General features: G+C 42.5%; 1 protein-coding gene across 1 annotated transcript; it reads right to left on the bottom strand.

The window, feature by feature from the left end:
• Positions 1-6891: 6891 nt before the first annotated feature.
• On the bottom strand, positions 6892-12941 carry FGF3 (fibroblast growth factor 3). Its single transcript, XM_074842356.1, has 3 exons — positions 12683-12941; positions 10535-10638; positions 6892-7224 (listed from the first exon to the last, which is right to left on the bottom strand). The coding sequence occupies exons 1-3, from the start codon at positions 12939-12941 to the stop codon at positions 6892-6894; spliced, it is 696 nt and encodes a 231-aa protein (XP_074698457.1).
• Positions 12942-13181: the final 240 nt, after the last annotated feature.

Genomic DNA, 13181 nt, shown 5'->3' on the forward strand with positions numbered 1-13181 from the left:
ATACTTCATTTGTGACCAGTAGAAAGATGCTATATTTATTGCCAATAAAAATAGTTTGCATTCCAAAAGGAGAAAAAGAAGAGCTGTCAGTAAAGTCCTTCTGTGCACAGATTATTGTTTTAATAAGACAGATCACAGCAGCTTCTATCAAGATCTTTTTGGCAGAGTGGCATGCTGATCTCCTTTCAAACATTTGGTTCTTAGAAAATGATTCTGCACATAAATGATGCGTAAATAGTTGTTCTAACTGAATGCCTCTTTTTACAAGGCCTTCAGCATATTATTGGTAATTAAATTTGAAACATTTTAATTCCAGGAGCATAAAAATATGTAGAATTTTGTTTGCTTTAGGCTCAAAGATGTAATTGTATTTCCTGCATGTATATGACATTCAGTAATTTCATGATGACTAAACTTAGAAAGGTTTGGCTTAATTTGTCTTAATACATTTTTGGAGAAGTACATTGTAAACCACTTTCTTTTAGTAGTCTCCCTCAGTTTTTGAGGCCAGCAAAAGGATTCCTCATTATTATTGGAATTTACTATACATTTTTCTGAGGAAAATTCCATATAAATATGCAATATAAATACTAAGAATTTTATGCTTCATGTCAAATACAAATAAGCACTGAGATTCAAAGTTTTCATTGTCATCATTAACAGCTTTATTTTCTGAGGTTATTGGTTAGAGCTGAGAGGGAGATTCCGGATGTCAGTGCACAGTGGTGGCAGGGTGCTCAGGGGAAAGGTTTTCCCTGTAACTCAAAGAGACTTTTCAATGGCATTGTTTTGTGATGTCTCATATTTCCCTGCCTGGCTACAACTTGAAATATATATATTTGTTTGCTTCTCTGAGCTCATATTTACTGTTAAGGCTGTGAATCAAATATTTAATGATGAATATCAATGTGTTATAACAGCTTTGTTGTCTCAATTTTTTTGAGCCTGAACTGTTCTGGATGAGACTAAACCTTCTGAAAGCTGGGGGAGTAACCACATCCTAAATTCAGACAATTATAAAAAACAGTTAAGCCTTGTCGACTGAATAGTTGAACTAATACCAGCCCCATACCAAAACCAGGTCCATGCAATCACCCAAAGCAAAGCACGTGTGGTCAAAAGGATTTCTTTGCCCATTGTTTTGCAGAGGGTTGTACATCTGCGAAGAAAAGCAGAGAAGAAAGAGGAAACATCAGGAAGTAAATCAGGAAATCCAAGAGCTCACAAAAGGACTCAAAACAGAGAGAGTTTGGGGCTAGGTATTGCTATTAAAAAGTATGAACAAAAAATCCCCTCTAATATTATGTCATGGTTGTGATAACTGAGGAAAACAGATTTTATAAATACTTTGTAATTAAATAAGATTACCTTGAGAAATGTCACCAGTCTTTCTTCCAAATGCTGAGGGTATATGTATGAAGCAGTTTCCAAATAGAAATGGGGTGCACTGCTGTTCTTGCTGAATCAAACGGGTAATGGTAGCAGGGCTCATAGAAATGAATATCAGACCTATAGCAAGTGCTGAAACAAAGAGTCAGAAATATCACAAAATTACTAAAATATAATCTCAGGATGTCAGAGTATTGACCCTCAAAGAGATGGAAAATCCATGCTGGGAAAGTGGAGAAAAATGTGTGAGTAAATTGAGAAACAATTCATGTTTTATAACTTAGTTATTTGACGTGGGGTAGCTATTCATGCTTCATGCACAACTCTTGTTTTTTGTGAACAGGCAATCACAAAAGTACTAACATAATCACCAAAGACCAGAATATTTTACATGAAGTTTTGAACAGCTTGGAATACAAGAGCTATAATGGGCTAAAGCAAGGATTGAAAAAACTAAAAAAATCTGCTCAGATATATATCAAAAAGTCATGGATCAGGCTGCATGTCTTCTGTCTGAAAGCAAGTGAACAAAAACTGTTTGCCAAAACCCATTGGTGCACTGTTGTCTGATTCATGCCCATGAAAGAAAATGACATTCAAGTCCAGTTCAGGTAACGTATGAGTGACTGGGAAAGTAACACATTATTTGTAGATTTGTACAATTTCTACAGAACAAGATTTATTTAAAAAAAAAAAAAAGTGCAAAAGTGGAAGGAAATTATTCTATATGGTGCTAGAAATGACACCAACAGAAAGACTTTTATGATGGGAAGGAGGTGAAAGAGATGAACAGAATGTACCTTGTGGTGTTCAGGAAAGAGCTGGTGCAGGACAGCAAGCTGAGAAGTTGGCCTTTGGAAATACATACACCAGCTGCTCAATTTTTGTTTGTATCTGGCAATCGAATGACTGTAATGAATGTGTAATAAGTGATTTTAAGGGAAAGAACAGATACTACACCAGACTGTTTAAATGAGCTAGAGAATAACTGATCCAAAACTGAACAGCATGCCTGGTTTCAGGTGAAGATTGTGAATGGAGAGAAATCTGAGGGGTTGGATAGGGAACTGGACTCTGAAATGCACAGCATGAATCTAAATATCCAAAGGTGAGGGCAAGCTAATAATCAGTTTGAATTAACTACAACTAATAATTGAATCACTGAATCACAGAAAGGTTGAGATTGGATGTGACTCTGGAGGGCATCTGGTCCAACCTCTCTCCTCAAGCAGGACCACGTAGAGCATGTTGCCCAGGAACAGGCAATTAATATGTGATGACCAACCTCTCCTCGCTCCAGGATTAGAACTGCAATAGTTTTGTGCTCTGGTAACTGTCTTGCCACCCAGGATGGAGAGGATTGAAGTCATGGTATCAAGATCTGGTTTCTGTCCCAAAAGGAAACAGTTACAGGGTGTGAATGAGTGGATCTCACACAGGGTGCATGCACACTGTGTTTGGTTCAAATCAGGAGCATGCTTTTGAGCATGGTCCCCTGCTAGTTGGAGTTATGTCAACATTTGCTGAGTGAGTGAAGTGGATTCCTTCTTGGTGACACTCAACGCAAAGACACTCTCAGAGTGCTCCACCTGCCAAAGGGCTTCCAGTCCATAGGGCCAGACTGGAAGTCATCCAAAGTAACCCTCTCACCCACTCCCAAAATGTGCATAGTGTGGGCACTGGGTACTTGGCAGCAAAGGTTTTGCTCTGCAGATGTGTTGCTGTGGGTCTGCACTACGTGCCAATGCAGGTGTAACCACAGAATGCTGATGGTGGCCCTGAAATGGACTCTGAACCACAAAACACTAGAAACTTGACCTGGTATGTAACCAAAAGGCTGCAGCAGATGAGCTCTTTACCAGGTCTGGCTTCCCCGAATTACCCCTTCTATGACCTCTGTTTTGTGATGAATTTAAGGGTGACAGTGAACTTCTGGAGTATGTGAAGTTTGCAGAAACTCTACAATCCAATATGGTTGAAGTTTACATCTTCGTAAAAAAAAAAAAAAAAAAGAAGTCTGATAATAGCCTGTACGATGGAAAGGTATAAAGTTCACTCAAAAAACTTTCAAAAGAGGAGACACATTTTGGCTTTATAATTCTAAGGAGAAAGTAAGAGTAACTCAAATCTACTGCTTCGTGTAAGGTATCTGATCCTTAAGGTTCTGGTCCAAATAAGTAAAATGGGATATAGGATACAACTGGGCTAATTATCATGAATAGGATTTCAGGCTGTCAGTATCTGGGAACTGTGGAATTCAAGACTGCTAAAAGAATATTAAGTAATGAATGTCTGTAATGAAAAGTATTTCAACAAGAACATTAATATTTCTTAAAAGATTAAAAAAAAAGACAAATCCCAAAGCCATCTCCTTTGAATTGCTGCAGTGAGACTGAGCAAAGAAAAATTCTAAGAATGTCAGTAAAATTGTTTTAGGTTGATGTGAAAATCATCACTTACCTATAGTAGTTAAAATGCCACTGCGTCCAATCAGTTAATTATTTTTAGTTTTGTCTCCCCCCTCCTTTTTTTCAGTTTTAGCATTTTAGACTTTGTTGGGAAGAAAACTGAAACTGAAATAAGGATACAGGTCATGCGTTAAGCTAAACTTCATTTAGTTTCCTATGGGAGGGTGGTTAAAAGAATGCTCCTACAACAAGCATGCAATACAGCTCAAAACAAAGACAGGAGTAAGCACGTATTTTGTAATTAATGATATTCCTATATCACCTATAGCAATTACCTGCTGTTGCATTATGACAGGTAGTTTGACCATCTGTAAAGGAGAAGTAGGAGGAAAAAAGAATGAGAGGAAAATTTGGTAAAAACAGACAGAAAAGCAAATGATACAGTCAGCACAAGCACTTGTCCTTGAGAAAAGCTAAGAGTGAAAACAAAATGTTTGATAGGAAATGGACTTGGAGCTGGTGTGAAGCTGCCATCTTTGTGTCATCAGAAACAGGAGTTTGTCCACTTTAGACAATCAGGATTATACCAAAAATACCTGATGCAGTCATTAGCCATTAGCTTTACAATAATTTTTAGGGGAGAGAAAGCCAAGAATGGATATTGTTTTTCTTACAAGTTGGGGTGAAGTAGATCTGAAAGAGGCCAAAATAAATATGGCCCAGAAATTAGACATGGGGAAAATCAGCCTTTAATCTTCAGATGTAGGTGATCTTTCCCTGTCAGTTGTGCTTACTTTCCTTCACTTGAAGCTTGAGAGCTGTGAGGACTCCCTACGTCCCTCTCCTTCCTGCCCAGTCAGATTCTTCTGTCCCCACCAGTAGCCTGAAGGGAGATACAGAGCTGAGACAGCATCTGGCGTAGTCAACAACGTGTCCCCAAAACACCCCTGCTGCCCAGGATGCAAAACTTATTTTTTTTTACTGATACAACCAACTTTCAAATGACACCTTGAATCCTGCAGTAGTTTGGACCTTGTGGCATTCACAGGAGAGTAAACAAAACAGAAAATCTGAATTCTTCTGTTTCTTTTTCTTCTTTGCACAGCTTTTTCAGTAGCTCCTGACATGATACCGTCTGATTCACTTCTGTGAAGATCCCATCACTATTTTCAGGTATTTTGTAAAAGCAAAAAAAAAATTGGGAACATGGTCCATGATTTTCTGTAGCTTTTTTTTAAACCTAGGTCTATTCGGTGTGCACCACATTGCATTATTTAATGTACATCATATAAGTGTCTTTTTGCATTATTTCAGTATAAAGGAAAGCAGAGATCAAAGAATTTTGACTTTGTTATTCAAACATAGTTTCCTTCTTTGTTAGAATATTACAGAAAAGATACAAAGGTGGGAGGGATGGAGTATTTTGGTATAAAGACACCTTTCTGGTTTTACCTTTATAGGGATATAAGCAGTGTTAAACCTATAACTACCAGGCCTAGTGAACTCATTCTGTGGATTTATTTTACTTCTCTCTCACAGAATTCACACCTTAATGATGGAAGATTTTCACTGCCTAGTTTTAAATGATCATACTGTTATTCAATAAGTAGCCCACAAGAAGATCTTTGGGTCAATATGACCAGGAATGGGATTTGCACCTGTTTCTATATAATGTCATATTTAACTTACAGATCTTTTCTTAAATTCAGATTGACTGTTTATTTCAGTGCAGTCTCTCTTTCCTCCAGCTGTGTTGTATCACGGCCTAATTCTAGGAAGTGAAGAGCACAAGGCCAAGTCTCATTGAAATGACCAGTATTTGTGCTTGTCAAGTACATCTAAATCTTTGTACTACTCCATCATCTCCTGGATGTCAAGAGAAATTTTTAAAGCTTAACCCCTTGCTCAAAATTAAACTTGTGATGTGGACTCCCCTCAACTTTGTAAAAGTTAACTTCCAGAATCAGAGTAGAAAAATGTATAGAAACATGTTTTTATGCTGATTGAACCAAAACTTGTTAATCCCCATCTGGATTTGCAGCTTTCAATTTAGAACTACCTTGTGAAAATAACAAGCATTTGAAAAGAATGGAAAATCAGAATATAGCAGCCACCTTAAATTAGCAAGTCACTACAGTGTTTTGTGTGCCCAATGTGAGTGTTATTTTTCCCCCAAAATAGTTAAAACATATTTAACCTAGAACTACGACTTCCTGTGGAAAACTTAGCTAAACAGAAATACCTGATAAAGATTGTCATCCTCAATGCTGAATTTTCCTATATTGCAAATTCAGTCCACACCACAAACTCAGCTTTCACATCATATTTGGCTCCTATTTTAGGAGATGATTCATCAGTTAGTAAACAGGTATATATTGCTAAAGCTTGGCCAACGCCAATGCCACTTTGACAACATTCATTTATTTGAATGACAAGGTCAGGTGTCTTGGGTTTTAATTAAACAAATTCAAGAATAATCTAGTAATGTGTAGAACTGTTGAAATGTTTGAAGTAGCTTACAGTTGTACTTCTCTTGGACAGTCTTGGAAAAAGTATAATTGATACTGGCTGATCATAAAATAAAAATAAATATATGTAAGTTAAAAAATAAACCAGTTTTCTAACTCCTGTATTCCATAAAAATAGGAATGTAGCCTCTTATGAGGAACTGCCAAAAGAGCCATGAAAGTGCTATACCTTTTCTGTGGACACAAAATTGGTAAGTGTAAAATATTCATACACTCTGGGAGGACAGAGTCACCGAGGTAATAACCTATGGCAAGTTAGAATGAAAATACTAGTAATGGAAATTATTTTTTTTTTTTAGAAAAGGAAATGTGACAGTCATTGACAAAATTATTACATCCAACTAATTTACATTTGCATGTGCCTTGGTTTATCTCACATGTCTTTTACCACAGATAATAATTCTACAATAGCTAAAAGTAAGTGATGTGATTTTCGGTTATATTATACAGTGTATAAAAAATGTCCTTGTTAATGCCTGTCATACAATCACATCTGTTAGTTTTTTAGTAGCGTTTTGAAGACTCTCAGTCGCTTCCAGCCCCCACACAAACTCCCACCACCCCCATCAGCGTCCTCTCCTTCTTCGCTGGTTCTTGCTTGGGGACTTCAGGAGACTATCTCGATATTTCACGTTTGTGTGGAACAGTCGGACCATTTCATGGTCTTTGTTATCCAATACTCTAGGCAGAAAGAGAGATGATTTCTGTGTCCTGCGAGTTTTAAAGCCCCTTCTGGGTCGTCCTTTCCCATTGATTGAGACATACCAGAGTCTCTCCGCACTGGCTTTGCGCTTGGTGCCGGCTCTGCTGGGTACAGTCCGGTAGAGACGGGACGCGTAGGTGTTATAACCCAATTCATGGATCCTCTCCACGAACTCACACTCTGAGTTATAATTTTCCTGTAAAACAAACACGACAAAGTTTAAACAAGACTATATGGATAATAGCTCTCTTCTGCCTCAGTAAGACTGGACTAAAGCCTTAAGCAAGACTCTACTCAGTTTTAGGGTAAGGGCAGCAACATGTGTGGTAAGAAAAACTCAGACTGGTGCTACAAAAGGCAAGCAGAAGAGAAGCGCTGAGCCTGAACTGCTGTACGACAAGGTGTCCCCTGTCAGCGGTGTGAGCATACTCTGTGGATCAGAGACAGAAAGAGGCCAAAAAATTTCACAGAAAAAAATGGCATGTGAATAGGAATGAATATCTCTGCTGATTTTTCAGCTGTAGTTTTAATTTTTTTGTGCTTACAGATCTAAATATGCCTGTGAACTGGATGGCTGATTTAATTGCTGCCTATCAACATTTGACATCTATTAAAAAGGTAAAAATCCTACAGTTTAATGTAAAATGTGGCTCTTTAATTGGTATATTAGTAGTTAGATACACTTGCAGTCTATTACATTGTTTGTTATGGATATTTGAGCAGTAAACATCTTTATGAAGCTTTTTTGTTTGCTTCAGCATAAAAAAATGAAAGTACACCTTGTCCACCAGTGCGTTCCTCAAAAATGTATGGCTGCTCCTTTATCACAAACTGTGAGGGAGAATACACACTTATCCTGGGTGCTCACATTTTACCTGATCTGTCAAAATTTGCCCATTTTCATCTGGTCCTCAGAGAGAAAACTGCAAAAGCCTGGCACAAGCAACTCCTTCCTTCTTCCTGGGAGCAGTAGAAACAGCGCAAATAAAGGACCTCCCACACTGTACATCCTTTCTTAACTACAAAATCATCTTTGCTATACATGTGTGATTAAGACTTCAGTATCTAACGTGTAAAGCACAGAGGCAGAGGGGAACTGCAACCATGGTCTTTACAGAGGTTTTTTATTTTGCATCACCTCTCTGGAGGACATGGAAAGGGCACAAGTAGTCAGACTGGGGCCAGAAAAGCCATAGACTCCATTAACAACATGTCTTTAATGCTGTTCACTCCCCAGAAATGCTGATAGGCATTTAACAAGATTTTAAAAGACTCCACATGTCTCAGCTTCACAGCTGTAAAACGGAAGTGCCCTTCCTTGCAAGGACAAGGTTTTCATATGCTGTGGTGCTGGAGCCCACGCAACTACCATATGTAGGTAGATTTATCCTGCTGTCTGCCTCCATTCTGGTTGTAGAGGGTCTATGACAGAGGATAAAACTAGAGGATTATCACAATCTGCTGAGGACATAAAGGAATTCTGCAGACTCAACAATCTCATTTTATTGACATAGGAAAATTGGTGAACCAAGGGATAACAGAGTTATTCCAATACTATTTCATAAAATTCTCTCTGTATACTTGTCCCCAAAGAAGTCAGTCTTATTTGAAATAGGGGCCTTGTACAGTTTCCTGGAACAGCAATATCAGTAAAATTGTTGGTCAGTTTTTTTTCTAGGCAAGCAAAGCCAGGAAGTTTCTCCTGAGCTGAGCTCTCACCCCTTGTTTCTTCTGTGAAAAAGTCTGGCACGGAATAGCTTGTCCTGGATTGTCCCTCCAGCTCTGAAACACAAGACTGAAACTGTCTCTCTCAAACTTGAACTGGAACAGCAAAAATTATCTTTTCTAGTTGTACAGAAACCTTTGATGACTGATATTCCTTGGGATGTGGCAGCTGAACAAAGTGCCTGATGCTCCTCACACTAGAAAGGGAAGTCCAGGAGAAAAGGACTCTCTGGGCTATCCTACTCTAGGATTTTCTCCACTCCAGAAGAAGAGCTTTTTGCTCAGAAATTGTTTAGTTTTATTTTAATTCAGTTTAATTAATCTGGAGGAAAAACATACCTATTTTGAAGAAGAAAGAGAGAAAGATGAGAAAGAACTTGAAAATTCATCCTTCCCATTAAGTTCTTTAGGGCAGACGCTGCCTCTGGGCTGATGAAGGAGCTCCATTGAAGATGTCCATTTTAATCAGAATGTTAACTGGAAGCATAGAAGTGGCCACAGCAGAGTTATTACAGAATCATCTAGATTGGAAAAGACCTTGAAGATCATCTAGTCCAGTAGCAGGTCCTCATTCCACTTCAGCTGCATTTTCCTTTGCCAAAATTGTTTGTGGTCTGCTTCTCTGCACCAGCAAAGAACCATCATCTTTAGACATAGGCCTTTTAATCAGTGCATCGTATGAGACACATCACAGAAGCTGGGTCATAAACACTATCAGAACACTCTTGAAAAGGTGGAGTAAAATACATTAAAGCAGGGAGGCAACTGAGTTGATTGTGTTACCTAGGATGCATTCACATGGAAAAAGCTCACATTGCTTGAGGATATATCATGCTGTTCAAATCAACTGAATTACATATAATGACTAGTTGGAGGAAGCAAATTTCACATAGCCATACTTTACCCTCTTCAAATCTGTTTCCATACCACGGAATTCCTGGAGAAACTGCACAGTATGGCTGTTACACAGTAAGAGATCACAAGATTGCTAGGGATGTAATCAAAGACAATGGAAGAAATTCAAGTAGGTAGGTAATGTGTATAGCATACATGCTAAGAAATATGCCTTAGTATGTCCCTGAATGTGAAGAAGTCTAAGCTAAACTATTTTATTCACTGAGGGGAAATATTGGCTGAGCTGAAAAGGCAAGACTCCCACTAATATCAGTAGAGCCCAGATTTTACCTCAAAAAATGAGGTCAAAGGAATAGCATAAGGTGTTTATTTTCACCTTTATCTTCTTGCACCTTCTCATACTTCCTTTCCTTGCTATAGCCCTACCTTTAGTACCTGTAAATTCTTTCACTGCCCAACCAAACTCTCTGTGCAAAGAAACTCCCATCAATAGGCTACTTTCCTGTAATAGAGATGCTCAATTGCTTCTGGATATTCCTTGTCTGACATGTATATCCTCTGCCAGTGTCCAAGATCCACATCAAATACAAATACGGATAATTTTGAACAGAGATGGGCATTCTGCACTGCAAAGGCTAGCTCCTGAGGTCAGTGCACCCAATTGCTCAGAACTTTGGCTGTGTGAGAGACCTTTGCCAAATACATTCTTCTGCCTTTGGCTGTACAAGCAATAAGAAAGTAAGAACACAACTTCTTTCCACTTTTAAAAATATACCGATGGGTTGCCTGCAGCGATTCCAGACAGCAATCTGTTATAACATTACTCTTGTCTCTCTAAATGTTTATTTATAAAAAAACAGTGCTCCCCACTGGACCTGTTCTCCCCACAGGAAATGACAGGCATATGCCCGTTTTAAGTAACTTACTGATGCATAAAGTCTGCCCCTCTTGTTCATGGCCAGGTATCTGCCAGAGAACAAGCCCTTGATGGCAACGATTCCAACATCAACAGCAGTTATTTCAAGAATACCTAGAAACAGAAACAGTTATGAGATATGTTGTTGCTCCCCATCATGTGTAATTTTTTTGAGATACGTTTGAATGACTGCTTACCTGCAGAGTATGATTTCACAGCTATAACTAGCTCACACCAAAATCATAAAGCAATCATGTGAATGAAACAAGACTATTATTTGAAACAATATAAAACAACGATGATGTGGGAATTGTTTGAGACAAGCTTGACAGTAAATCCCTAGATGTCTGATTGAGATTGAACTCTCAAAAATGAAAAAGATCTGACACTGAACTAGAGGTTCACTTAATCCTATATGTATATAAGAAAGTTTAAATCCTCTTTAATGCTTAGGAACACGAGAGCTCTTGACTTATTGAAACCAGTCACAAAGCTGTCCATTTCAGGACAAAGCCCTTGCTGAGGTCTCCAGAGGGTAAAACAGAGTGAATCGGCTTTATTTTAGAGCCATGTATATAATCATGAAAGGAACTTGTCATTTGGGAGGTCAATGTAGCCCTCCAGACAAGGACAATATGACTGTCTGAGCCAAATTAAAAGGGAGAAAATTTTCAGACCATCAAAGATGGGTTCTCAAACACAAGAAGAATGTCACAGGTGAGGCTGGACAACACCTGCCAAAATGTTTATGTCCAGCCAAAGGTGCCACAATGCTGACGGAGGCACAAACAGCTGGGGAGATGCAGGGCTCTCTAACTGGCTCGTTCAAATTCTGCTCTCAATTGTCCAGTCGTGGCCCGATGGCTCAGTACTTTCTATGAGTGTTTGGAGGTGAGAGGTGACCCCTGCACCCAAACCCTTGGCTGCCTTTTGGCAATGGTAAAGCAGAGCCAGGGGCCTGTCCCCTCTGCAGAGCTGGATTGCTGGCCTAGCCGTGTCTGGGAGAGTTGGGGTGGTTTTGCTACAGCTGTTTTGAATCAGGCACCGGTTTGCTGCTGAAGGATGCCTCCTCCAGGCTTTGATAGCGAGGGGGTTTTCCTCTAGGAAATAGTGGTTTTCTTTTATGGACTTCAGACAGATCCCCGAGGTCTCCCTATCTCTGTGTGCCATCACCCGCCGGGATTTACGTTTCCTGGGGTGGCGGGGCTGGGGGGGGGGGAGGGGGCGGGCTGTGCCCGCGGCCGGGGCCGGGCTGGGTGCGGGGGCGCCCGGGGCTCCCCCCGGGGCAGCGGCGGCGCTGATCCCCGCTCTCCCCCTTCTGCCGCCCTCGCACAAACCCCCTCACTCCCGACATATCCCGTTTCATCTTAATTACCGCCGATCCCCGGCACATGTCAAAGGGGACAGATGTGATTTAGCCCGTGGAAGCTCAAGCCCCCCGCGGGACACAAGCCGGGGCGGGACGAGGGAGGCGAGGGCAGCCTGCAGCCCGTCGAGGAGGGCACCGGGGCTCGGTGTCCCCCTCCGTCCGGGCTGGGGCAGGGCTGGCGTGGGAAGCCCCCGGCGGAGCGAGGGCAAGTGACAGGTCGGGCGGGGCAGGTTCCCAGTCCCCGTCGGGGGGGGGGGCGGATTTGGGGCTGGGGGAGTCCCGCTCGGAGCTGGGAGGGGGGGGGGGGGGTGGGATTGAGCCCCTCCGCCGCCGGCCGGGTCCCCGCACCCCGTAGGGCCCGCTCAGGAGTCCCCTGTCCGGACCGGGGGCTGCCCCGTCGAGCCCGCCAGCCCCCGGGGACGGAGCGGGAGCCGGAGGGTGCGAGGGCGCGGAAAGGGAGCTGCGGGGTCCGGGGGGGGCGGCAGCTCCCGAAACGCCGAGGCGAGGCCTCGCCGAACCCGACGAGGGGAGGGGGCGAAAGCTCCAGCAGCTGGGGGTGCCCCCGGTCCCCGCCGTGAGGCGGCCTCGGCCCCGGGGCAGCGCTTGGGCCGGAGGGGAGGCGGGAGCGGCTTCGCCACCGCCCCGTCCAGCACCGTCCCAGCACCCGCCATCGCCGGCCCGTTGATGCCGGAGGAGGCAATTGGTCCGGGCGAGAGACACCCCCCCCCGCCTCCCCACACAGCCCGGCCCGGGGGAAGCGGGACGGGGAAAGGTGTGTCCGGTACTCACTGAAGACGCTGTTTTTCTCCAGGGTGCCGTTGATCTTGCCGTTGGGGTGGATCTGGAGATGGTACTTGGTGGCACAGTAGAGTTTCCTGCGCCTGGGCGCTCCCCCGAGGTGCTCGTAGACGCCGCCGCGGCCCCCCGCATCCCGGCGCGGCCGGGGGTCTCTCGGGGAGGCTCCGGCGGCCCCGGGCACCCCCGTGGCCCGCCCCGGGGACCACGGCTCCTGCAACAAACTCAGGAACAAGATCCAAATTATAACCATTGTGGCATGATGGCCGCAGCGCTTAGTCTGCTGGGGAGATGGAGGCTTGGAGCGAATGACACCAGGGGTCCCATTAAAGCCGTCTTGCTAGCAGCACTCCAAAGTTGCAGAGCACACACTGTTTCGAGCCGCGAAGCATCGGCAAGTTTTTATCAGCCTCGATCTGGCCCTTTTATCTGTCTCAGATTTACTTAAATCAATAGACATCAGCAAAGGCCACCGAAGAGTCCCAGCTGTTTG

This window comes from Strix aluco, chromosome 16 (assembly GCF_031877795.1).
Source record: "Strix aluco isolate bStrAlu1 chromosome 16, bStrAlu1.hap1, whole genome shotgun sequence".
Lineage (NCBI taxonomy): Eukaryota > Metazoa > Chordata > Aves > Strigiformes > Strigidae > Strix > Strix aluco.

What these genes read in the sequence shown, in the direction of transcription:
- FGF3 (XM_074842356.1), bottom strand. Translation starts at nt 12,941, where the DNA reads ATGGTTATAATTTGGATCTTGTTCCTGAGTTTGTTGCAGGAGCCGTGG. An exon ending in GGAGAAAAACAGCGTCTTCA is followed by an intron (nt 10,639 to 12,682) that starts GTGAGTACCGGA and finishes TTCTGTTTCTAG; the next exon opens with GTATTCTTGAAATAACTGCT. An exon ending in GGGGCAGACTTTATGCATCA is followed by an intron (nt 7,225 to 10,534) that starts GTAAGTTACTTA and finishes TTTGTTTTACAG; the next exon opens with GAAAATTATAACTCAGAGTG.